The 25,813-nt window shown below is 47.5% G+C and overlaps 2 protein-coding genes and 1 pseudogene across 2 annotated transcripts in view; 2 read left to right on the top strand and 1 right to left on the bottom strand.

Moving 5' to 3' along the window:
- CASS4 (Cas scaffold protein family member 4) overlaps positions 1-13,431 on the bottom strand; it is a 58,581-nt gene extending 45,150 nt beyond the window's left edge. The window contains exon 1 of the mRNA XM_068264477.1: positions 13,297-13,431. Coding sequence (XP_068120578.1) covers positions 13,297-13,308 — 12 coding nt within the window. The 5' untranslated portion in view covers positions 13,309-13,431. The remainder of the gene's footprint in view (positions 1-13,296) is intronic.
- Positions 1-25,813, top strand: part of AURKA (aurora kinase A) — a 239,049-nt gene that overhangs the window by 67,794 nt on the left and 145,442 nt on the right. The window lies entirely within an intron of this gene.
- On the top strand, positions 13,917-14,021 carry LOC137542631 (U2 spliceosomal RNA; annotated as a pseudogene).

The raw sequence follows: 25,813 nt of genomic DNA, 5'->3' as shown, positions 1-25,813 counted from the left end.
CCATTCATTCATTCCTACTCTGTCAGCCTCCACAGTGACACACAGTTAAACACCCCATGTGCAGGTCCTGGGAAAAGTCAGTTTTCACAGCTAATGAGGGGCTAATGGATCCCATGTGCGCTGTGCTCTCTGCACAGTAAGGTGACTTCATGCAGATGCTGCTTATTTAAGCATGACAACTAGAAATGTGCTGGGAGGACGTCATTGTATGGAAGACACCCCGCACAGAGAGATAATACCATGTGTCTGTGTGAGCCCCACAGACAGGCCCCTGAGGGGAGCGGACCCCGCACAGAGACAACACCACGCAGCGTGTGAGCCCCACAGACAGGCCCTTGAGGGGAGCGGACCCTGCACAGAGACAACACCACGCAGCGTGAGCCCCACAGATAGGCCCCTTAGGGGAGCGGTCCCCGCACAGAGACAAAACACCATGCAGCGTGTGAGCCCCACAGACAGGCCCCTGAGGGGACCGGACCCCGCACAGAGACAAAACACCACGCAGCGTGTGAGCCCCACAGACAGGCCCCTGAGGGGAGCGGACCCCGCACAGAGACAAAACACCATGCAGCGTGTGAGCCCCACAGACAGGCCCCTGAGGGGACCGGAGCCCGCACAGAGACAAAACACCATGCAGCGTGTGAGCCCCACAGACAGGCCCCTGAGGGGACCGGAGCCCGCACAGAGACAAAACACCATGCAGCGTGTGAGCTCCACAGACAGGCCCCTGAGGGGAGCGGACCCCGCACAGAGACAAAACACCACGCAGCGTGTGAGCCCCACAAACAGGACCCTGAGGGGAGCGGACCTCGCACAGAGACAAAACACCACGCAGCGTGTGAGCCCCACAGACAGGCCCCCGAGGGGAGCGGGCCAGGCTTGTACTGCAGTGTTTCCTATTAACAGGGTCACTGCACTCTCACCTATTACCTCAGTGTTACGAAAGATGCTGGAGAGTAAAAAAAAAAAAACTCTGGGGCAACACAAAAGTGTACTAGGCCCCATAGGACTTTCATTGCTGTTGCATTACCCTGCGTGCAGAAAGGGAAACGCAATGCAAAGAAAGCATCCTAGTGTAAAAGGGGCCTAAAGGAGATCTGAGCTGAAATGTTAAAGATCAGATCTACTTACCTGGGGCTTCTTCCAGCCGCTAGCAGTCTGTCACGTCCCTCGCTGTAGTTCTGCTACTCTCCAGTGCTCCGCTGTCCTCTTTGAAAGATCCCTAAACACAACTGTGATCATGGGCTCTTTGGCATGCACGGGCGCTCCTGTGGCTAGGAGCGTTCTGCATTTGCGCAGTTTAAGTCGTTGTGCCCTGCACAGGCGCAGAGAGCTCCTCACGTGACAGAGGGAAGTGCATGGGTGCACCCATGCATGCGCAATAGGCCACCACCACAGCTGTGGTTGGTGATCTTTTGGAGGGGCAAGCGGCACACTGAAGGGCAGCAGAACTACACTGAAGGCCACCGCTGTTCAAGTCTTTTGCACACTGGAAATGCTGCCATACCGATCTCAGAGCCCCATCAGAAGCATCAGGCTATCATTGGTTTGCAAAAGACCAATCCTCCATGACAACCAGGGTCTATCACTTGGTGACCCAATAAGAATCCTCCCTGGGGAGGGACAATTCCCATTGGCCTATTGCATATCAATGGGAGCCTGATTGGCCTCAGATCGGTACACTGGCATTTCTTCCATGCAGGGGCACCAATTGACGGTGGCAGCAGCAACGGGGGACCCGAATGGATGGTGGCACAGTGGCAGGTGAGTATTTTGCAAAATATCCACAGCCAGCAGCCTCGTAGAGACACTGAGCTTGCTAAAGCAGCGCAGCTTAGTCTGAACGGCGCAAGTTAAAATCCTCAGCACATTCTACGGGCTGTGTAGCATGGTCTTCTAACTAAGGCCTGGTTCACATTAGCGTTCCCTGTCCGGATCCGCCTGATCGGATCCGGACCGTATACTGTACAAACGGAATGTACGTTCCGCATAGCAATGCAAAGTCTATGCGGACGTTCACACTCCGTACAGAACGGAGCCGGATCGGGTCCGGACTCTGGAGGCTTTTCCAACATGCGCTATTTTTTGGGTCCGGATCATCCGGCCCACGCACCCGGACCGGATCCTGACTTCACCATCCGGATATAGAAACCTATGGGGAACGGAAAGCACAGAACACACTGGTGACAAACACCTGACGTTCTACCCCACTTCCTATGCGTATCATAGCGGCCATTTCGGATGGGGACACATGGGCCCAGCATATCTGGAGTGGAGCAGCAGTGACACACGTGCTGGAGCTGTTTGGCAGTATGTCTGAGGTGGAGGTGAGGCCTACAGCGGAGGACCTGATTCTACAGGTGCACCTTCTGCTGACCCCAACAAATTTTAAGGCATTTTGTTATTTTTTTTCCCCACGGATCCGGATGGCAGCCTGAAGCAGTCCTGATGCAAACGGACCAGATCCGGATCGGAACAGTACGGTTCCAATCCGGATCAGGTCCTGATACGATCCGGATCCGGTCCGTTTGCGTGCCAAAACGCAAGTGTGAACGGGGCCTTACACACGCTCCTATTTATTTAGTGGCCTTTTCTTTACTCCCGCACTAAGCCCTGTCGTGTCCTGTAGCTGTTTAAGACGTGTTCCCCACACTTTGGCCCAATAGGCTGCCAGTCAGACAGGCAGCCTATTGGGCCAATCAAAGTGCGGGGACAGGGCACAGGGTGGGAATAAAGGAACGGCCACTAAATACAAGGGAGCACGCATAAGTTAGAAGTGCGTGATACACAGCCTGTAGCGTGCGCTGAGGATTTTAACTTGCGCTGCTCAAACAGCGCAGCTTAGTGAATCAAACCCACTGTCCTATCTCATAGGCTAGCATTGATTCCTTTGGCCTCCGTCACCATCTACTTTGTCTGACCGATCCTGAAAACTCGTGCACGACCGAAACTTGCGTTTCGCATGTCGGAATTGACCCATTCCCAACAAACGGACGTGAATGGCTTTGCATAGGATCCATTTGGATCCGTTCTGTTCAGTTATGTTTCAGGCTATCATTAAGAAATCAGGAATCAATACTACGCAGAGTTGCAAAACATAGCAAGTGTGGAATTTAGGTCCAGTAGCGCTTTAAATAGGGATTGTCAGCGACAAAATCAAATTCCATTTACCCACTGCTCTGTGTTTATTATGCAGCCTGCAACCTTACTCTGCATTGCAAGCACATCAATCTATTCAAAAATGTTTCTGCTGTAATAAATCTTCTCAGCCAGCCTGGCTCTATTTTTGCCATTGCCAACGAGGAGGAAACTTGTCATCACCCCTCCCACATTCCTGCTCCTCACTGATTGGCTGAGGGCAGTTCAGTGAGCTGCTGAAATCTGATCTATGCTGTGCTCATATGTGTTTACAAAGCAAGCTAGCATGCAGTTTCTAGGAGAAAATAAAGTAAGGGAGGAAATGACATCAGGATTGGCTTCAGTCAGAGGGAATCAAGATGGCTAATGCCTGAAACAGAATTCTCTCTATTTACTATATAAAATTCACTGAAATAAAAATATGGACAGTACAATACATCTGTTAAAGAGACTCTGAAGCGAGAATAAATCTCGCTTCAGAGCTCATAGTTAGCAGGGGCATGTGTGCCCCTGCTAAAACGCCGCTATCGCGCGGCTAAACGGGGGTCCCTTACCCCCCGAAATCCCCTCCGAGCAGCGGGGGATCTCTTCCGGATTGAGGCAGGGCTAACCGCCGCAGCCCTGCCCCATTCGCGTCTGTCAGCGAGTATCTCCGCCTCTCCCCCGCCCCTCTCAGTCTTCCTTCACTGAGAGGGGCGGGGGAGAGGCGGCGATGCGCCGCTGATACACGCGACTAGAGGCAGGGCTGCAGCCGTTAGCCCTGCCTCTAGGAGCAGCAAAATCTACGACCAATTTGGTTGTTGATTTTGCGGGGGGGGGGGGGTGAAGGGACCCCCGTTTAGCCGCGGGATAGCGGCGTTTTAGCAGGGGCACACGTGCCCCTGCTAACTATGAGCTCTGAAGCGAGAATTATTCTCGCGTCAGTGTCTCTTTAAATAAGTAGAGCAAGTAGTTATTTACTTATATATGTGTTTTTTCCCCCTGGCATAGTATGGCTGTTCCTGCTGCTTTAAGTGTCCCTGTCACCCTCCAGCGATCATCCATGAGTCAGTCGCTCTGCCACTCACCAATATCAAGTGACTCACGTTTCCTACAGGAGCTAATCTTGTGTGTCACTAAGGTTAATCCATGTGTACATATTTCCCCCTTTTCTTTATATAAAACCTCAGAGTGCTGAATCAGCTGTATCAGCTGTAACCGCGCACAGCAGAAGAGGAACTTTCCCCGACTTACTGCACAAAAATGTGAAAAATTCAGGACAACACAAACTTTTCCCAACTCCATTGCGCAACGCACAACAGCGGAAAATAGCTTTTGCCTCACTGGAAAAATCTACTCAGCTGCCATTGCTATAATAGGTTTGTTCTCGTTCCAGAGACAGGTCCCGATCTCAAAAACAAACTGCAAGTGCGATGAGGTGGACAGGGGCTCTGGGCTCGGAAAAAGGAGTAGGAAAATGATTATTTTATTGTTCGGGCCCCTATTCTGCTGCTATTATCATCAGTGATAGCCGCAGGTGAGCTTACAATCTTTGCCCCATTCACACTTATTAGAATTCACGTGCGTTTTGCAAAATTGGGATTTTTGCATTATTTACACATCTAATGTATTTCAACGGCATCACATTTTTTCCTGCATTTTGCATTTTTCTTTTTCATTTTAAAATCGGCACCAGGTCTCCTTTTTCACGTTTAATGCAAATCAATAAAACCGCAGAAAAATTGTGTTTTGTTTACTTAGGTATAATTTATACTGGAGGTACTTTTTAAAGTGAGGCAAAAATAAACTGATGAAATAAACAATTATATCTATCCTCCCACTCCTAAAAATTACCCCTTTTTTTTTAGATATCTCAGCTACAAAAAAAAAAAAAAAAAAACTTATTAGAGTAGACTTAGGGCTTGATTCACAAAGCGGTGCTAACTGTTAGCACGCCTGTGAAAACCCCCTTAGCACGTCTAAACAAGCTTTTCGCGCATAAAACTTTACGCGCGCAAAACTTTATGCGCATAAAACTTTACGCGCGTACTGCACAGAGCGCAGGGCGCACCGCGCGAAGTGCCCATTAAAGCCTATGGGACTTAGCGCGCGTAAAACTTTGCGCGCGTAAAACTTTATGCGCGCAAAGTTAGCGCACGATCTGATTGAGAAATCCGGTGCTAACCTACTTAGCACCCTGGTTAGCGCATCTAAAGACTTTAGACGTGCTAAGTAGGTTAGCACCGCTTTGTGAATCAAGCCCTTAATGTTTTATGGTCTCTGCTCAAGGACACAGTCTTCCAAGTGTCCTAGAGCTAAAATATATGAACTGTTGAGCTTTTTTTTATGTATTGTGTTCACTCAGAAGCTATTCTCTGTTGCGTAAGTGTTTTATGGCTGTAATACCTTAACAATGAGGGTTAGCTATAGTCTGACTGGGTCCCAATATGAGAGAAACTGTCAGTTGCATAGCTAAATGTTTAACTCTTTCAGGCAGAAAAAAGAAGAGAAATACCACCTTGTTATGCTTGGCACTGTACATAAATATTTATATCAGGTCACATGTCAGCTCAGGTACACTTTAAGGCTAGAAGATCCCAAAATGGGCCTATATTTTTAAATACATTTAAAGAGACACTGAGGTCTCCAAAAATCCCTGTTTTTACTTCAGTATCCTCATTAGCACTAATGTCCTACTTGAAACATTGCATCCCCGCGGCTGAAATCGCTATTAATCACCCCAAAATCCCTGGAGGGAGTTTTGGGCAGCGCTTCCTTGTAGAGGCAGAGCTTTGGGCAGTAGCTCTGCCTCTACTCCATCATCTGCGCTGATCACCGCCTCCTCCCGCCCCTCTCAGTCTTCTGTCACTGAGAGAGCCTGGGAGACGCAGAGATCAGTGCTGATTGACGAGACTGGAGACAGAGCTACAGCGCAAAGCTCTGCCTCCCCAGGCAGCAAAATCCACGACCGTGGATTTTTGCCCCGAGTGTTAGGGTGATTAATAACAATTTCTGCTGCGGGGATGCAGTGTTTTAGGTAGGGCATTAGTGCTAATGAGGAGGAAGTAAAAACGGGTTTTATGGAGACTTCAGAGTCTCTTTAACAGAACATTATTTTAAATGAATTATGCTTTAAAACAATTTTAAAACAATAAAAACGAGTCAGATTTTGCAACATAAATACGGAACTACCTTTTTCATCGACTCATCATACATCTCATCTCCTCCTCAGCCACCTCCGACTGCCTGCTCACCCCAGTCAGTATGAAGCCTCACCTCTGTCATATTATTATTATTTAGTATTTGTATAGTGCCGACATCTTCCGCAGAACTATACAGAGTAGATTGTCTTGTCACTAACTGTCCCTCAGAGGAGCTCACAATCTAATCCCTAATAGAGACTGATAGGCAATCAGTCTGCAGGGAGGCGTGGCCTCAGCTGACATACCAATCAGCATCCACCTGGGAGAAATGGAGAGGCTGCTTTGGTCAGGGCCCCACAGACCAGCAGTTTTTCAAACATTCATTTTTATTATTTTTTTATAAGAAGTGTTGCAGTGTGACAAAGCTATAAAAGGAGAAGACAAAACTTCTGTTTTTGAGCTGGGGTTTTCTTAACCGGAGGCCTCCACTTATGAAATCACAAGGGGGTGGGGCAAGGGGAGAGCTGCCTGACAGCATCACATTGTGCTGCTGGATGTTGTGAGCTGCAGGAAGTAGTTGGACACCGGCTCCTAACTACATCTTTAAAGCAGCAGGGACAGCCATACTGTCCCAGGGAAAAAACAACATTTCATAAGTGTTGTACTGTCCACAATTTGAGTTCAGTGAATTTTATATAGTATATAAAGAGAAAACTGTTCCAGGCATTTTCCATCTTTACTGCCTCTGACTGAAGCCAATCCCGATGTCATTTCCGCCCTTACTCTTTTTTTTCTCCTGCTTGAAGTGGTGTTTGCCTTGCCAGACCTCCTCCCCACTGAGCTTTGCACTTTACAACTGCACTGCCATATCTAGCTTGGTTTGTAAACACATGTGAGCACAGCATAGATGGTATTTCAGCAGCTTCTGCAGAGGGGTGAGGTGTATTTCCCTTCTACGCCTGTCACACTGAACTGCCCTCAGCCAATCAGTGAGGAGCAAAAATGTGGGAGGGGACATAACAAGTGGTACAAATGTACCAGAATACAGCCAGGATGACTAAGATAAGATTTATTACAGCAAAAAACATTTATGATTATACTGGAATGCTTGCAATGCAGACTGCATGTAGACTACATAATAAACAATGAGCAGTGGGTAAATGGAATTTGACTTTATGGCAGACAGTGTAGCCAAGATAACATGATAAGATAGACATGTATATGGACAGTGCCAAGTATACAAACATAAAAAAACACAAAAATAAACTAGGCTGTGTTCCTTTTCTTCTTTTTCTGCCTGAAAAAGTTAACATTCAGCTATGCAAGTGACAGTTTCTCTCCAGTCGGTACCCAGTCGGAGCGTAACCCTCACTGATAAGGAATTACAGCCATAAAACTCCTGGCAGAGAACCGCTTCTGAGTGCAAGGGATAGAAAACAAAAAAGGTAAATAATCCATATAGTTTAGCTCTGGGACACGGAGACTGTGTGAAAGACTATATCATTCATATGACACAATACAACATTAAACCTACTTTTTTAGCTTCCTGCTGATCTTACATTGCTTCAGTGGTGTCTGAATCACACACACGCATGCGCGGACTGATGGTAATCCCAGTGACGTACTTCCACTGAGCGGGGGGCTATGTATATGACCCTGTTGCTGCACCGTGGCGCAGGCCATATGATTTTGAGATCTCTGCACGTTTGAGTCTAAAACTCTCCTCAGAGGCAGAGGATCAGCAGGACAGCCAGGCAACCATTATTGTTTAAAAGGAAATAATATGGCAGCCACCATATACTTCTTAATTCGGGTGTCCTTTTTTTTAATGTATTTTCAATAAAGAAGTTGAGGTCATATGACTGCTTTGACCACTTCCTCCAACTCCCGGGCTTCCATCCAACTACTGACAAGCAAAGAGATCCAGGGTTATCGGGTGCGCACGTTCCCCAGAAGAGGAAGATTAGTGAGGAGACGCGGTACTTTAACCACCACTTACACCACCTGCAATTCTGGAGAAAAGTACATCCATCGAGATGTTTGCAGAGCACTCCGTTATAGCTAAGCTGATGGGAGGAAAAAAGACATTCTCCTCCAGTGGGTAAGATCAAGGTCGGTTCGGAAGTGAAACAAGACGATTATCTCCTGAAAAGCAACTTCCTATGCACAGACCGAACGTGTGTGTGGAAATGTCTTTGTGAGGGGAAGTTCAAGCACACTTTATCCCCTAAAGCAGTGATGGCTAACCTTGGCACTCCAGCTGTAGTGGAACTACAAGTCCCATGAGGCACTGCAATACTCTGACAGCTCTAAGCATAACTCAGGGAGGCAGAGAGAGGCATGATGGGATTTGTGGTTTTATCACAGCTGGAGTGCCAAGGTTAGCCATCACTGCCCTAAAGTGATATCTGGGAGAGGCAGCGAGGAAGACGCAACGAGAAAAGGTAGATTATTAGGCAATTATATAGGGCTGACAGTTTTCGTCTTGGCTCGTGCAACAACCAATCAAGAACATACGTACTGATGAGAAATAAATGTTACTTATTGGCTGCAGACATTTGTATGTTCTCCCCGTGTCTGTGTGAGTTTCCTCCAGGCACTTCAGTTTCCTCTCACATCCCAAAAACATATGATAAGTTAATTAGCTTCCCCCTAATTTGGCCCTAGACTTTGATAAATACATAGACATAAGACTATGGTAAGGATTAGACTGAGCCTCTCTGAGGGACACTTAAAGTAGAACTGAAATAACCTAAAACGAGTTTCACTTACCTGGGGCTTCTGCCATCCCCCTGCAGCTGATGCTCCGGTCCCCCGCCGCAGCTCCCTTTCACTTCACGTAGTTAAGAGTGCACTGCGACTGCCTGGAAACGGCCGCGCGCATCCTGGTTCACGCTCCCGTCACCAGTAGCATACGGCGCAGGCCCAGTAGAGATCTCCTTGTATTGCACCTGCGCAGGATGCTCCTGACTACAGGAACATGGATGAGGATACACGTGGCCAGGGCGCTATAGAGGTCGACTTAGAAGTCGGCTTCCACTGCATGAAGAAAGGGGAACGGAGGATCGGTACAGGGCGGCGTAGACACAGGGCAGCTGCAGGGGGCTGGCAGAAGCCCCAGGTAAGTGAAAGTCTTTTTTTATGATACTTCAGTTCCGCTTTAAGTGACAAGACAATATACTCTGTGCGGAAGATGTTGGCGCTATATAAATAATCATAATAAAGCCCTCCTACTAAAGAGCAACCCTAAATATAATAGAAGGCAAAATGATATGATGACTGCAGTGATTGTACAGCAAAGCCAGGCTCAAGTATTTTAGCCTTACAAGCACCGCTGCTAACCAGATGCCAGTGTGCGGAATAGATTGCACCATTTCCTTTCTGGAGGGGGAGGGGGCGGATTGCACACTTGGTTAAGAAAATGAAATAATGCTGCAACTGGCTGCGGGTTTTGCCATCTCTGCACGTTTTGCTATCGGTCGTTCATAAAGCCTGTGACAATCATTTTTTACAGTTGTGATGCTCAGGAAATCAAAGCAGGTTCTCTGATTGGCTGCACACATGACTCATATAATAATATATTATGTAATAAAACAATGTCACGATCAGTAGTTTGTAGAGTACAGCAAACCATAATAACTAAACCCACCAAAATTTTGCATGTGCGCCGCCTGTCTTTGGGAGGACTCGGCTCCCGAAGACTTCCAAAGTCCCCTCGGCGGGGGATGAGAACGGGGGAGCAAGCGCAGCAACGGGGGCACTTTTTTCCCTGTAGGGCTCTGAGCACTCTGAGGAGAGCGGTGACCACTTACAGCATACTCAGTGGGCCACCCTGGTCACAAGGGTTTGGCTAAGTTCACACCTAATCGGGACTCCACCTGGATAAAATGCACCTTTGCTTTTAAAGTGAATGGGAACCCATATTAAAAAAAAAGTCAGATACTCGCCTAAGGAGAGGGAGTCTCTGGGTCCCATAGAGCACTCCCTCTCCTCTCCTGGTCCCTGCTGTTGTCCTGGCTCCCCCGTAGCGGTATTCACCCGTTTCGGTCAATACCGCTGTCTCCCGGCCGAAGGGAGGCTTCGGAAATGCTTCGGGTGCCCGAGTCCTCCCGAAGACGGGCCGCTGCTCACGCGCCCTTTATGACGCACTCGCGTGTGCGCCGCCTGTCTTTGGGAGGACTCGGCTCCCAAAGACTTCCAAAGTCCCCTCGGCGGGGGAAGAGAACGGAGGAGCCAGCACAGCACCGGGGTCACCGGGAGAGGAGAGGGATGGCTCATTAGGACCGAGCCTTCCCTCTCCTTAGGTAAGTATCTGACTTTTTTTATTTTTTTATATTCCCATTAGCTTTAAAGAGGCGCTGTCAGCCATACTATCTCAGAAAAAAAAACACATATACAAGTAGATAAATACTTGCTCTACTCACATAACATATGTATTGCACTGTCCACGTTTTGATTTGAGTGATTTTTCTACAGTAAAAAAAAAGAGAAAATCCATCTTAGCATTTCCCATTTTAACTGTGGCTATTTTGAAGCCAATTCTGATGTCATTTCCTCTCTTACTCTCCTCTGCCTGATTTGCCCATCCTTCACTATAGAAAGTGCATTGTCTCAGCATGATAAATATTGGCCAATCAGAGAAGAACAAAGGTGTGTGTACCAAATAAGGAATAGGTGGCGTTGATGTAGGGCGCATGAAGGAGCAGGTAGGGTGAGAACAATGCCCATGGCAGCACTTGGCAAAGTTAATCCGCTTAGGAAGGTCACTTCCTGAAGCATCGCGGGTGGTTTGGAGCCGCTATAAACAAGCTAGATTCTTGACAGAGGAGGCTTTTCATCTCAGAACAATCTACCATGTGTACGAAGCTTACAGTTTACTCGAGGCAGAGTAATATAAATAATTAGAAAAGACCTGACCCCCACTAGTGCCGTGCATGGACCTCCTGAAGATATCCGACCAATGTTTGTCCGATATGTTATCATGGCTGCACTTCTCTTCATGCACAAACACCTGCACAGTTAGCCGGAGCTGTTCATCTGCAACCGGCTCTGTGTTACTGTGTAGACGCGGCCGCTCGTGATGGTGCAGCACAGTTGTGCTCACGCTCAAAGAAGAGCATGGATGCATAATTCCAGAGGGTCCCGGGCAACGGCGATGGGTATAGGAGGACATGGGAAGCTTCTGGAGTATCCGGAGGTTTCCTTCTTCTTAGGTAAGTATCTAATTTGGTTTTCTGTAACGGAGACCTACGGATGTTGACTGATCTTACGTTATCTATAGGATCTGTTCAAACACTTCAGTTTTTCACATGTCTGTTGTCTCCATTGTGGTAGCAGAACGCAAAGTCCCATCCTGCACAGCTTTCTCGACCAAACAGAAAACGGACATGTCTTTGGTAGGGTTGACCATGCTTAGGAGAACTCATGGAGAAGCATGTGATCCGTTTGATCAGCTGATAGATTTGTAAGGCTCTGATTTGCTGTGATGACTTCCTGGTTTAACACATGATCATGACCAGCAAACCAGGACCTTACAAATCCATCAGCTGATCAAATGCTTCTCCACGAGTTCTCCTAAATGCTCGTACACACATGCATCTTTTCCACATGACCAACCCGACGACATGACCGACCACATGACCAAGCGATTGCACGACTTGTATTTTCCACGCACCAACAAACTGAACGAGTGTGTAAGAGAATATAGATATTTGTACGAGTATATAAAAGTTTGGCAAACAACTCTGAGATGCTACACGCTGCGTTTAGGACAAGAGGAGGGATCTACCATGGCAGTTACACAAACCCTGTCAAATTCTGTAACCGTCGTCTAAACAACCGATTCCATTCATTCAAATCAAGAAGCCATCTTTTTGGCCGAAAAAATGACACGCTACTGTCCGTGGGAACAGACCCGTGTATGAAGAGTGACTGACAGACATAAGCGTAAGGTGAAATATACACAAACCCTGGCATGGATTATAACGAGAGAGGAACTTCACAGGAAATCACTGATATACAAGGAATAATGACAGGTCAGCTAAAAAGCTTGAAGGCATTTGCAGAATATCAAATAAAGTTAATAATAAATACTGTACTCAAGAAAATCATGATGTTGATTTTAAAAACAACCACGCTGATTTGAACAGCAAGACTCTCAGAGGCCAAACGACTTAGCTGCATCCTATAACAAGTTTTGCGAAAGTTTGTCCAAAAACATGTCAACAAAAGTTGTCTGGGTGATACACTTAATGACTAACTGTACAAAATATACTTACAGGCTTTTTGGAACTTTGAAGTTTCTTCTTCAGGAAAGATACAGAAGCGGATCACAACTGTATAAAGTTATTTCTTACGTACGCAAACTTATATATGATTTTCTGAAGAAGAAACTTAAAGGGTACCTGCAGGGGAATAAGTGCTCCATTTTAATACTTACCTCAGTAAAGGGAATCCTCTGGATTATACTCACCTCTTGGTTCCTCCTTATGGTCCTTTTGGTAATCTGAGGTGGGGAGATGTCAGAGAAAGTGGCTGCTTGGCCCCTTGACAATCCCTGGGCCCCAGGCACTTGCCCGGGTTGCCTTGAGTATTCTGCTCTGCTGGGTTTCCCCGAAACCTCTTCAACAAGGGCTTGTTGAGGTGTGTGCAACCACGCTCCTGTCCTTTAACGAACGCTGCCACACTATGAAGGTGCCGGAGTCCAAGCAGCCCCGTGCTACTGCCCATCGTGGCCGTACTCGTTCATGGACAGGAGCGCGGCCAGAGTTTCCCAGCGCAGGATCGGTGGTCTCAAGGAGGTAAGTATGTTGCCTTTCTCTCCCTTTAAAATCGCAGGTTTGCTTTAAAGTTTGGAAAGATTGTAAGAAAATCTTTACATTTAGTCATTAAAGGTATCACCTAAACAGCTTTGGAATTTCTCCATGACTATAACACCAGACCACATATAGAAGTTTGTCAAGAACTTCTGAAGAGTGCAGAGAGTTAATAAAGCGACTTCTGGCATTGCAGAAGCTTGTGAAAGTTGAGTACTTACAGTCAGCTTCATCCTGCAGCAGATGATTTAATAGTCCATGCAGCCCATGCCAGAGGCTGTGAAATGCTATCCACAGTATGGGACCCCCCCTTGTATCTCCCACTCTGAGCTGCTGGGAATGGAGAGCTGTAGTAAAATCCCTGCTACTGAGGCAGCTGCTGATTCACTGAGTCTCTCTAAGGAGATGAATGAGAAGGACTTCCCTGTGACCACACCCCCTGCTCTCTATTGGCTGGTGGTTATTATTGTAATGGAGATGAAAGAGAGGGCCTGCTGTGGGGACAGGAGGGGGGCTAATTGGCTTGCCACACACAGGACAGGGAACCAGAATTTTCCTGTAGTATTTAAATACCTGATTAAAACTTTTGGGTCCTTTAAACAGTAATATAAATCTCATTAGTAGTCATTAGTTTTACAAAGAGGGATTGTATAGTGTGCTACACAGAGTGTGATTTTTACGTTCATACTTGTTGTTGAAAGCCCGGGATTCGCGTCCCGACTGGTGAGTTGCGTTTTTCATCAAGATGCACGGCATGCTGAATTTTGGCATGCTTGTGCATCAATAGCAGTCGCTCTTCTGTGATGGTACAAGGCTATTATCATCCAATAAAGGATCTGTAATCGCTTCTCTGCCTTTTGGCTAAGATCAAGTGTAGTATCTGTTCTTATCAGGAGGGACATTTGGGTGGCACAGTGGCAGTGTCTCCCTCCTGGTCGTAATTCCCCAGAGGCTGATGGACTGGATCTACCACGATCGAAGCTGAAGGGCTGAGGGCTTTGCTTAGGCATACTGCCCCTGGAAGTGGCGCTCCAGGTGTACCTGAAAAAACCTGGGATGTGGCAGATCCCAGGCGGAAGTAGGGTGCTTTGGTCTGAACTGCCCATATGCATTGCCGACTAACGCAGCTCCCCGGCCTTTTGGCTAGGGAGAGTGCGGAATTTTTATAACTCCGGCCGCAAGGTCGGGGCCAGCTTGCTGGCACCGGGGACTTGTCCCCTGGGAACTCCGGTCCCCGCCCGGCTCCTTCTCGGGGGAGCCGCGGACCGCGTGGGAGGCCACATGGCCCAGGCCCTTTGGGTAACCACTGGGCAGGTTGGGGTCCTTCTATCCTTCGGGTGTTGGAGTACCCAAGAAGCCCCCTGCGCCGAAGGCAAAGGGGGAAGGTTCCCTTCGGAGAACACCGAAAGGGCCCTGCTGTATTGTGGGGCCCGTGGCTGCTCATGCACGTTTTGTGGGGGGTTTTACGCACTCCCACTTTTTCCGTGCATGAGCATAAAGGCCTTGCTTACCCGGGACTCCTGTTGCATGCAACAGGAGCCAAGAAAGCTAAAAAAAAAAAAAATAGCTGTAATAGCATCTGGCATTTATAAAGCAATACATCAGAAGACTTGGTAGATGGTTGACCATCAGATTCGATAATTATAATTGAGCTGGAGGAAAATCCATGCTGCCAAGAGCATGCCCGAACGACGATGCTACAAATTTCGGGCTGAAATTGGCTGCATGTATTGATCAGACATGCTGGAAAATCTTGGGTCAACAAGCCCCCCAAATGTAAATGTAATCCCCCCACTGCTTCTGCATTAATACTTTACCTGTCTGTTGCCCGCTGCTGTGTCTGCACTCCAGAGATTGCCGCCCCATATAATTGCCGAGGCAGTACGCAGTCATTGTCGGTCCCTCAGACTTAAGTCAAGCGTGTGTAACCACCTTTAATGCTTAATGTAACGACAAATGTCTCTCTAATCGAATCTGATAAGAAAGAGATCTGTCAGCTGCCCATACACTACAGGCCGATTCCCCATCAATGTCATGCTGAAATCAATCTGGAATTTAGCAAAAATAGCTGGAGGAGGAGAACGGACAGGGGAGCCCCAGGTGAGCGAAGGGGGGGGGGTCTGACCCCCCCCCCCCCTCCCCACCGCTGTGCCCACTGCTCCCCCTTCCTTGCTGCTGCCTCAGGCAGCAAAAAGTCTAGAACCGGCCCTGCATTTTGACATTGACTTCCGTGATAACTATGTCGCCCGAAGCTCGAAGCTGGCCATTCCTTATATAAGCAACTGTGTGCTGTTACGTCACTGTTGGACTGGTTTACTTTCAAATAAGAGGTGTCTAATTGTTTGGCCTCACAGTGTATATGTATCCATGTTTCCGGTTTGGCGAGCCCAAATGGGTCAGAGAGGTGTAATCAAAGTTGGGCTGGTGCACACCAAGAGCGCTTAAGAGCTTTTTTGAAACACGCTTGGAAAATCGTTTGTTACAGAAGCTGTTCAGTTCCAGCTCTACTGTAACAAAAAATAAAAACCGCTACACCAAAACGCTCCAAAAAACACTAGGCATGATTAGAAAATCACTAGGCACATGCCCAGAATCGCTCTGAAAAATCACTTCAAAAAGCGCTGAGCGCTTGCGATTATGTTGGCGTGTTTTGGTGGGCACTGGCCCTATGGCAACAGTTGGTTAAAGGGAACCTGTACCAAGTAAAATGATTTAAAATAAACACATGATGTACCTGAAAATGAATATTACATACTTACCTCGCCATCAGTTCCTCTCAGAAGCTCACCACTTTCTTCTTACAATTCCTTCCAGTTCTGACAAAATCTTGAAATATATCAGTTTCTTTCAGTAATAAATCAGTTGATGTCAGTTATAACTAAAAGGACAACTGAATGTGCAAGGTAATGTCCATTTTCCCTATGGCTCAAGTGGGCAGTGTAACAGTGTCCTGACCAGGAAGCTATTATAGGATAATGGCCATTTTCAATATTGAGGATGGAGAATGCCATTGATCACAGTTAATAAACCAGACGCAGGAGAGGAGAACGAGATTGATGAGTAGAGTACACGGGAGGTAAGTATGACGTGTGTATGTTTATTGTGGCTCTTAATTTTCAGTTCAGTTTTGTTTTAAGGATTACCACTATGCAATGCACATATAGAGGTGTTCGTTACCAGCATAGCACTAATGAAAAGCTTATAAGATAGATGAAAGAAGCCACTTAGTGGGCCCCTCTGGTCCAGGGGCACCGATGTGGGTGTGACCTCTGCATCCTCTATTGCTACACCACTGTGCAGTAGTCCAGGCAACAGATGTTGATGAAAGGCATTGCCAGTGTCTGAGTAATCGGGGTCTTCGTTGCCGGGCACCTCTAGGGCTGCTAGCGATTTAGCCCATCACCTGTCACCTTCTTCATGAGTCAGGAGTGGAGATTTGTCACAGTGCTTCATACAGACAAGAGTCTCGCTTCAGAGGTTTGCAGGAAGGTGCACGGCATGCCAGTGATTAGGGGGATTCAGCTGTTTGTGTTGTGAGTCATCCGGAGGTGAAGGTATGCAACTTCACTAATAATAGTCCTTCATGCTCCTTCTTCCGCCGCCACCGAGGTCATTTTCACTATCCAGGCACAGGGCAACGTACATAGGTTGGTCAGTTTTATCCAGTTGTTGTGTCCATGCTCCCCCTTCCCTAAGCCTATTAAACATGAACAGTAGTGGTGCTCGTTTGGACTCAGTAATTACGCTTCCGTAATTACCGAGTCCGTAATTGACAAACGCCTAATTTGTCAAAATCGTTACTGAGTCCGTTATGAACGTGTAATCGGACATAATTACGAATGCCGATTACGGGTGCATACGAAATTGGATGCAAAAGTACTCGAAATTTCGATGACGAGTCAGCAATCACAAGTACTTTGAGTAATGTTAATTTATAACAAAATTTCAATGGGATCGCTATACAGCAGCTATATGGCTGTAAAATAATCCCTGACCACTTTAGCTATTTTTTATACCAACAAAAAAATTATGTTCAGAGTGTGGGAAATAAAAAAAAATAATGTGGGGTCCCTCCTGAGCCTCTGTAACCCCTTGTCCCCTATGCAGGCTGGGAAATCCAGAATGTGGAGCCTCTGCCACCTCTCCCCCAGAGCCTGTGTCTAATTCATGGACAAGGGCTCTTCCCCAACTCTGGTGCCACTTTAAGAAGGGGCCCTCAAGATGCTTGCCCTCTCCCCAGTTGAAATGATTATAGGGGTACCCCTTACCCATTTCCAAAAAGAGTTAAATGTAAATAAAAACACAACTACAGATAAAGTCCTTGTTTAAAGTCAGATACTCACCTGGATAGAGAGAAGCCTCAGGATCCTATTGAGGCTTCCCTCAGTGGTCCGATGTCCCCTGTTGCTGAGCGCGTTCTCTCTCCATATCGGGGCCGCTCAGCTCCCCTTCTTGCTTTGTGGCTGTGCAGTAGACACGCGAGTACGGTTGCGCAGGTGCAGTAGCACATGCATGGGTGGGCTTGAGCGGCTACGGTGTGGCCACACTGCAAGAAGAGTAGCCACATAGCCCCGATATGATTAGCAACAATGCCTTGTCACTAATCTTCCAGAGGGCCACGCTCAGCAACAAGGGACATCAGAATACAGAGGGAAGCCTCAATAGTATCCTGGGTCTTCCCTCTCTTCAGGTAAGTATCTCATTTTGTTCCCGAGGTTCAGCTCAGGTATTCGTTAACAATGAGATTTACTGCTAATGCTAAGCTCATCCCTTAAATGCAGATGAGTACAGAGGATTTAATTGTAGTGAAGGGAGAGGTCCCAGGGCAACTATTAACCATTATCTGAGGCCTGTGCATAGCTTTATATCAGTCTGCCCAGGCATACAAGGTTTTGCACATTTCTGTGTAATGAGCGTTAAACTCATTTGGTGTAATCTAATTTGGTGGAGATGTGTGAGAATGGAAGCACACAAGCCATAGCCTCAGGGTAGGTGTGGGATGAATAGCTGTGCTGGTACACAAGGTGTTACCACAGGGAGACAACACCTCCCATAATCCTCTGTAAACATGAGGGGGAATGAGTGACAGTCAGGAGATGCTGAGGAGAGCTGCTGTGCCTTCATAGGAGAAACATCCCCCCCACCCCAGCTTCTTTGTCTTGTTTCCAACATTTGGGGATTGTTGTTGATATGCAGAGCGAGAACATAGGTTTGTTAATGTGTGTCACACATCTGACAGAAGTGGGGGGTTAAGCTCTGTACACTTAAGGTTTCCATACATCAGGCGACTAGGCAGCCGATCAACCTTCTGATTCGATGATTATAATCGGTTGAAAATCTGTGCCACCAAGAGAATGCCCGATCAACGATGCAACCAATTTCGGGCCAACATGCTGGATTGGGTGCACGGTGGTAACGGTGTGCGATATCGGGACAAGTGGTGTACGTGATAGAACCCCCGGCGCTGCCCCCCTAGTGTAAAATGTGACCCGCTGGCTCTGAGCTCTGTCCTCTGTCCGCATACACGAGCCCCACGTGGTTGCCAGTGTAGATGTGGGAGCACATGTGATGTCACACATGCGCCCACGTTAAGTCGGCAACCACGTTGTGTGCGTGTATGTGGACAGAGGATGGAGCTAGCAGCGGACACTGACAGGTAAAGTATACTGGCAGACCCCTGGCCGTTCCCCTCCCATATAAAATATACACAGACTAAATAATCTCTAAATGAATAGTGTAAGCAATACGCAACTTTATTCAATATGTTATTTTCACTACAGTTCCTCTTTAAAGGGGTTCCGTGGAGTCCTCCAATAAACAAAAACATACACTTCCCTGGGGCTTCTATCAGCCCCCTTTAGCTGTAATGTCCTGTACCGTCCTCCGATGGATCACTCGTTCCCCTCCCACCGGTCCAGGTCTAATTACCCGTGTCATGCATCTGTGGCTGTGCGCCCGTGGCCGTGCGTGTCCGCGCTCCAGCTTTCATCTCTGGGAGCTTACTGCGCAGGTGCAGTACAAGAAAACCTCGTACTGCGCCTGCGCAGTGAGCTCCCGGAGACGCGAGCGGGAGCGCGCATTATTCGTCTTGTAAGATGAATAATTGCCCGGTGCCGGTGGCGGGGAATGGAGGATCAGAGGAGCACGGCGCGGGACAACAGCTACAGGGGGCCGATAGAAGCCCCAGGTAAGTGACTGTTTTGTTTATTGGAGGACTCCACAGAACCCCTTTAAGCTCTCACCCTTATTTGAAAGTAAACCAGTTCAACAATAATGTAGAGTAATGTAACAGCGCAGAGTTGCTTAGATAAGTAACGCTTAGCTTTGGACGATGTAGTTCAAGGAAGTTAATGCTAAAATGGGTAAGAAGAAAGATTTAAGTGACTTTGCATGAGGCGTGATTGTCGGCGCAAGAAGAGCTGGTGCTAGCATCTTAGAAAGCATGAGTCTTTTTGGATTTTCTGGCCCAATAGTATCTCGGGTGGCAGTTGAGGAAAAAACTTCAAGGGATAAGGACTATTCTGGTGGAAAAAGGCTGGTGAACGAGAGAGGTAAAAGGCGATTAGCACGCATAGTCCAAAGCAACAGAAGGGCAACAGCAGGACAGATTACAGTTGAATTCAATGCAGGTTCATTACAAAGCATATCCCAACAAACAACAAAACGGACTTTGCAAAGGATGGGCTTTTAGCAGCAGGAGACCATCAAAAGTGCCTTTGGAATCATAAAAATAGGAAAAGACGCCTGTTGTGAGGCCTTGCCACTGTGCTCGATCATTCTCAAATTGAGGAACATCGATCAGAGTTTAACCTGCTTCCATGGCCAGCTCACTCCCCTGACCTCGATCCTATTGAGCATTTGTGGGACGAAGTCAAAATATCACTCCAAAGCTTGGAAACCCCGCCAATCCAATCTGACCCAACTTAGAGCTGCCATTATGTCAGCATGGGCCAACATTCCTCAGCAGCGGTATCAGCATCTTGTGGAGTCCATGTCAAGAATAATATCAGCTGTGATCAGAGATGAAGGTGGACCAACTCGTTATTAGGGGGTGTCTCTAATTTTTTGCCCAGTCTGTGTATCTTGACTTGTAGGATGTGTTTCTCTTTTTGCGCTCCTTTTTGTTGGCATGTTGTGTTAAGAAAAACACTGGATACAATGTTGCTGTTAATGTAAAGCTCTTTGGCAGCGTGTGACTCATAGGTAGCGATATGTGATAGGCGATGTAAATGGCTCCTTTGGTAACTTTATCTGCCTGTGTTTATTTACCCTGTGCAGTCACCAAGCAGCGGATTTGGAGGTGACAGGGTCAGGGTATTCACTCTGCTCCCCCCCCTCCTTCTCTCACCTCTCTGTCTGTTACCAACCAAACACAGCACATGGTGGCTGATTGACAGGAGGCCAGGGGAGTATTTTGGGACATGCAGACAGCTAAAGCGACTGAGGATCTCATTTCCAGGAATCAGGACCTTCCCTGAGGGGGGGCTGAAACTAGGGGGTCCACTTAAGGTGGCCATACACTACTCGACCGTCCAATATTAATTTTTTACCGAATCAAATGAGAATCGGTGCAGCCAAGACCATGCCCAATCGACAATGCTACCAATTTCGGGACGAAATTGGTCACATGTTTAGATTGGACATTCTGCAAGATGTTTTGGGCCATCGTGGTTGATCGGGTGCGGGGCGGTAACAGTGAGCGAAATGTGACAAAACCCCCGGTGCTGTTCCTTCTAGTGTATAAACGTCCCCCCCCCTCCCAGACCGGGCGTGTGCATTTATTCATTACCTGTCCTGTGTCGCCCACCACATGGTGCCCACCTGTCTTCAGAATCCCGCTCCTCCATTTGCGCTATACACGGTGCCGACGTATAGCACGGGATGCGCGTGACGTAGTGTGAAGTGCAAATGGAGGAGCAGGATTCCGAAGATGGATGAGCACTGCACTGTGGGCAACACAGGACAGATAATGTATAAATGCACAAACGGGGGACACAGGGGCAGATGCGGAAATTGATTATACCAGCAATAAATAAGAATCTGGGTCAAGGGTAATAAAAGACAGTAAAGTTTGTGTAGGGTTAAAAACACTTGGGGGGACATCTTACAACGAATTTATTTTGTTGACAACTTTTCAGTAACATGACTGGGTATAGAATAACTTCCCAGAGAGGTTGAGAGTCTTTCAGATGTAATAGACAGACATGTCTCAAAGTTGTGGGGTGAAATGTGTTATTGGGTTCATAAATGCCAGACTAAACAGGTAGCTTTTCAGTTTGGATTTAAATGCCTCCAGGGTTGGAGCTGTTGTAATTGTGTGGTTAGGAGTTCCAAAGGGTAGCGGCAGCATGACAGAAAGTTCTGGCTCCAGATGGCAGCTACCGGAGAGATACGCAGAGAACGCACTTCTCTTGCGCAGACTGGCCAAAGTTTCGGACCCGGTACCAGCAATACAGACGGCTGAGGACGGGGGCATGAGAGCGATCCGTGCGGATGGGGCTGGAGGAAACCCCAGGTATGTATAAAACATGTATATCGTCTCTGGTACACTTTAAAGAGATATTCTGCTTTTGCACAAATCTTCTTGTCAGTTAGTTATATAAAAACAAAATCTGTATGATAAGGTAATCCAAACAAATAGTATCATGCCCCATCTCTATACACATGAATATCGAAAAATCGCAACACAACTGAGGGTTTATAGTGCATATAGTAATCTCATGAAAACATTGCTGTTAATAAATCACATAAAAGATTCCATAAGGGCAGGTGTAAAGCATAGCGGAGATGCCGCCGCAACAGGGAGCGGCATGGCGGCTATCTCTGCGTCTCAGCCGGCGGTTTCCGCCGCGCAGGTACATGATGGAGTTGTGCCTGGGACTATGGTGAATGCGGGGGAGGCCGCCGCAGTGCTGAGCGACATGGCGGTTATCCCCGCGTCTCAGCCAGCGGCCTCCGCCGCGCTGTTACACGCTGGTGCTTTGCCTGGTCCCTCAGTCGCACATAGACTGAGGTCTACGCGAGCGCGCACAGACAGGACCTTTATGCAAGCAGAAGGGGAGTCAGCTGATCAGCCGGTCAGCGGACTCCAACACTGATCCTGATTGGCTGAGTGACTGGGGCGGCGCGAAGGAGCGCTCCCTGTATATATAGGCCATGCCTGTCAGTTGTTCCTTGTCTGCTGTTGCATATGCTACGTGTTAGCACTCAGACCCTTAGTCAGATCCAAAAGTGTGCTAGAACCAGCAGGAGCTGGGGATCCACACTTAGCCAGATTCTGTTGATAGCTTAAAGTACTAATTGAATTGTATTATTTGTTATGACCCTCTGCTAGCCTTGACTACTCTTCCGTCTTTTGATTCTGTGCCTTTGCCTATCTGATCTAATTGCCAACTTAGCTTATACCTCACTCTGATTCAGTCTTCTGCCTTTGTACTGAGCTTAGTTCTGGTGAGGGATTGTCAGTTCAGTAATCACCTGCTCCTCAGGTTGATAGCTGCAGTATAGTCTGAATCACCTGCTCCTCAGGTTGATAGCTGCAGTATAGTCTGAATCACCTGCTCCTCAGGTTGATAGCTGCAGTACAGTCTGAATTACCTGCTCCTCAGGAAGTTAGCTGCAGTACAGTCTTAATCACCTGCTCCTCAGGTAGATAGTTGCAGTACAGTCTTAATCACCTGCTCCTCAGGTAGATAGCTGCAATACAGTCTTAATCACCTGCTCCTCAGGTGATTAGCTACGCGGTACTGTCTGGATCTCCTGCCTCTCAGGTGATCATCTGCTGCAGTACAGTCTGAATCACTCGCTCCACGAGTGATCATTATACATTGTCTTACTGTGCATCACCCGCTCCTCGGGTGAACCTATCACTAACTCTTCTGTGTCTCCAGCCTGCTGGAGTACTGATTACAGTGTTCTTTAGAGATACCTCCTTTTACCAGCTCCTCTGGGATAGTGGGTATCTCTATCTATATTACTGTTGCACCAAACACTTATCTTACACCTGGGTGTCCGGTGTCTTGCTATACTTGCATTATTGGTGATTCTGCAGATCACCACATAATCAGGTATAACATCTGTATTATTGGTGATACTGCAGATCACCAATAATCAGAAAATCAGTTCTTGCTGACACCGATTGTTACAGCAGGTAAGTAAAAACCAACTATACATCGCGGTAATATCATTGAATGCAGCCTGACGCGCGTTTCGTGACCATAAGTGGTCACTTCTTCAGAAGCGTGTAGTGGTATTGAAGATCTCCAGGAATGTATAGAGACATACATAGATCCCTCCACATAGGGAGTAACAAATAATCCACCTCATTCAAATAGTTTTAAAAAGGACCATTCCATCGGATAAGTACAGTGATGTAACTATAACTCATGGAGCCCCCCAGCAAAACTTTGGTGGGGCCCCCAATGCTCACACCCTTTTCCTTGCCAACCCCTAGTGAGCCTCACAGCCTGGAGGCCCACCTTGCAACGGTCATAAAACAACTGTGGACATCGTAATCTTCTCACCCATAACAAGTGTAGCCACAAAAACACCTGATCTGAAGGATGGACCCCTTTATCAGAGGGAGGGAAGTAGTAGTTGGGAGCCCCCTTACAGCTCTGGGCCACCCTGCAGTCACAGGGGCTGCTCTCCTGTAGAGATGTACCCCAAGGGTCACTATCCACGGACCATGGTGCAGGGACGTGGTCACAAAGATTGTCTAAATCAGGGCTTCCCAACCCTGTCCTCAAGTACCACCAACAGTGCATGTTTTGTGGAAATCCACAGAGGTAGTTAATCAGCTCTGCTGAGACACTAATTACCTCACCTGTGCATGTTTGTGGTTTCCTGCAAAACACGTACTGTTGGTGGTACTTCAGGATAGGATCGGGAAGTCCTGGTCTAAGTGACCAAGTGACCAGTAAAGACTTATGTGGAAGGTTAGTGGCTGAGTGTAGCGTGCATAGGAGGGGACCGACCCTGTATGACGCCAGAGCAAAGCTGGGGACATCCCCCAAATGCCCATTTACAGTGTGAAAATCTATCTACAGGTCCATCTGACCATACATCGTATGAAGGATGGCCACTTGAAGTCCAGGGAGGAAGTGAGTTTGTAGGACGGTTCATGTCACGTATGCATGAGGCTGATGAGTGTAGTGTGCCGGCTGGCAGTCTTACATCTACAGAGGAAAACCACACGGCCGTTTCTTGTTTACACTGGGTTTTCATGTGGTTTATCACTATGACGGTATCTGCCACTTCGTACGGATGGAGACTCAAACACAGGAAGCATCCACAGGCTAATAATACAAGCGAGGAGTATGCGAAGGGGAAGATAAGTCACTCTCCCACCCACCGTTCAAGCTGACCATCTCGTGCTGTACCACAGGGCAGCTTCTGCCACCCTTACTTCATTCACCAGAGCCTTCAAGGAAACCCAAGGTGAGAGGGATATGGAGGCTGCCATATTTATTTCCTTGTGAACAATGCCGGTTGCCTGGCAGCCCTGCTGATCTTCTGGCATAAGTAGTGTCTAAGTCAAAATCCTGGAACAAGCATATGGCTAATCCTGTAAAACCTGAGTCAGCTGAGTCAGAGTACCTGATCTGCTGCATGCTTGTTCAGGGTCTATGGCTAAAAGTATTAGAGACACAGGATCAGGACTGCCAGGCAACTGGTATTGTTTAAAAGGCAATAAATATGGCAGCTTCCATATTCCTCTCATCTTGGGTTCCCTTCCAGGCATGACAACAGCTAAGCTGGTACTTTCATCGGTGGACCATTGGGCACTGTTGTCACGGTTTTTGTTGGTAGTACAGCGGTTCAGGGACCAGAGGTCAGGTGCAGATGATTATAGGAGGGGGGGGGGGGATTGGGCGTTTGAAGCTGAAACAAACATGATCAAGGTGAGTATCGTTCAGGTGTAGACACACTGTGAGCGCTTTTCTGACCATCAGACTTTTGTGGGCGTTTTTTAAAAAACACTCCTATTGACTTGCATTCAAAATGCAGTAAAATCACATTTAAAAAAAAATGAAATCGCAGCAATTTTACCACGATTTTAATGCAAGTCATTGGGAACGGTTTTTAAAAAGCGCTCTGATGGTCAGAAAAGCACTCAGACAGCTCTCACCACAAGCTCAGGTTTGAAACAAGATCTTACACTGAAGAGAGGGAAGCCTCAGGATCCTATTGTGTCTCCTCCCTTGTCTAAAGCTCTAAAGCCTCTCTCCCGCCCCCCTTCCCCGCTTCAGGGCTGCACAGCTTCTCTTCTGTGTTCATTGCTGCACTGTAGATATGTGAGCCTGCCTGCTCATGCGCAGTAGCACAGAGCCCGTGGTTCTACCTCACTGCGCATGCGCAGGCAGGCTCAGTCGGCTGTTGCACGGGCATGAATGCCTTGTGGCTAATTTTCCGGAGGCTGGGCTCGGCGACGGGCTACAATAGAATACAGAGGGAACCCTCAATAGGATCCTGAGGCTTCCCTCTCTCTAGGTAAGTATCTGATTTTAAACCGAAGCTTGGATACACTTTAAGGTGGCCATACATCAGATGATTTTGCAGCCAAGCGACCAATAATAATTATCGAATCGGATGCAAATTGGTGCCTTCAAAACCAGGCCGATCGATTATGCAACCACTTTCGTCCCGAAATTGGTCAAATGTATTGATCAGATCCATGCCCTAGTGGCCAGGACGCTAAACCGGCATCTCCCGGAACCAACTGCTTGTCCCACCCTC

Source organism: Hyperolius riggenbachi, chromosome 12 (assembly GCF_040937935.1).
Source record: "Hyperolius riggenbachi isolate aHypRig1 chromosome 12, aHypRig1.pri, whole genome shotgun sequence".
Taxonomy (NCBI): Eukaryota; Metazoa; Chordata; class Amphibia; order Anura; family Hyperoliidae; genus Hyperolius; species Hyperolius riggenbachi.
This window is presented reverse-complemented; position numbering and strand designations above follow the sequence as displayed.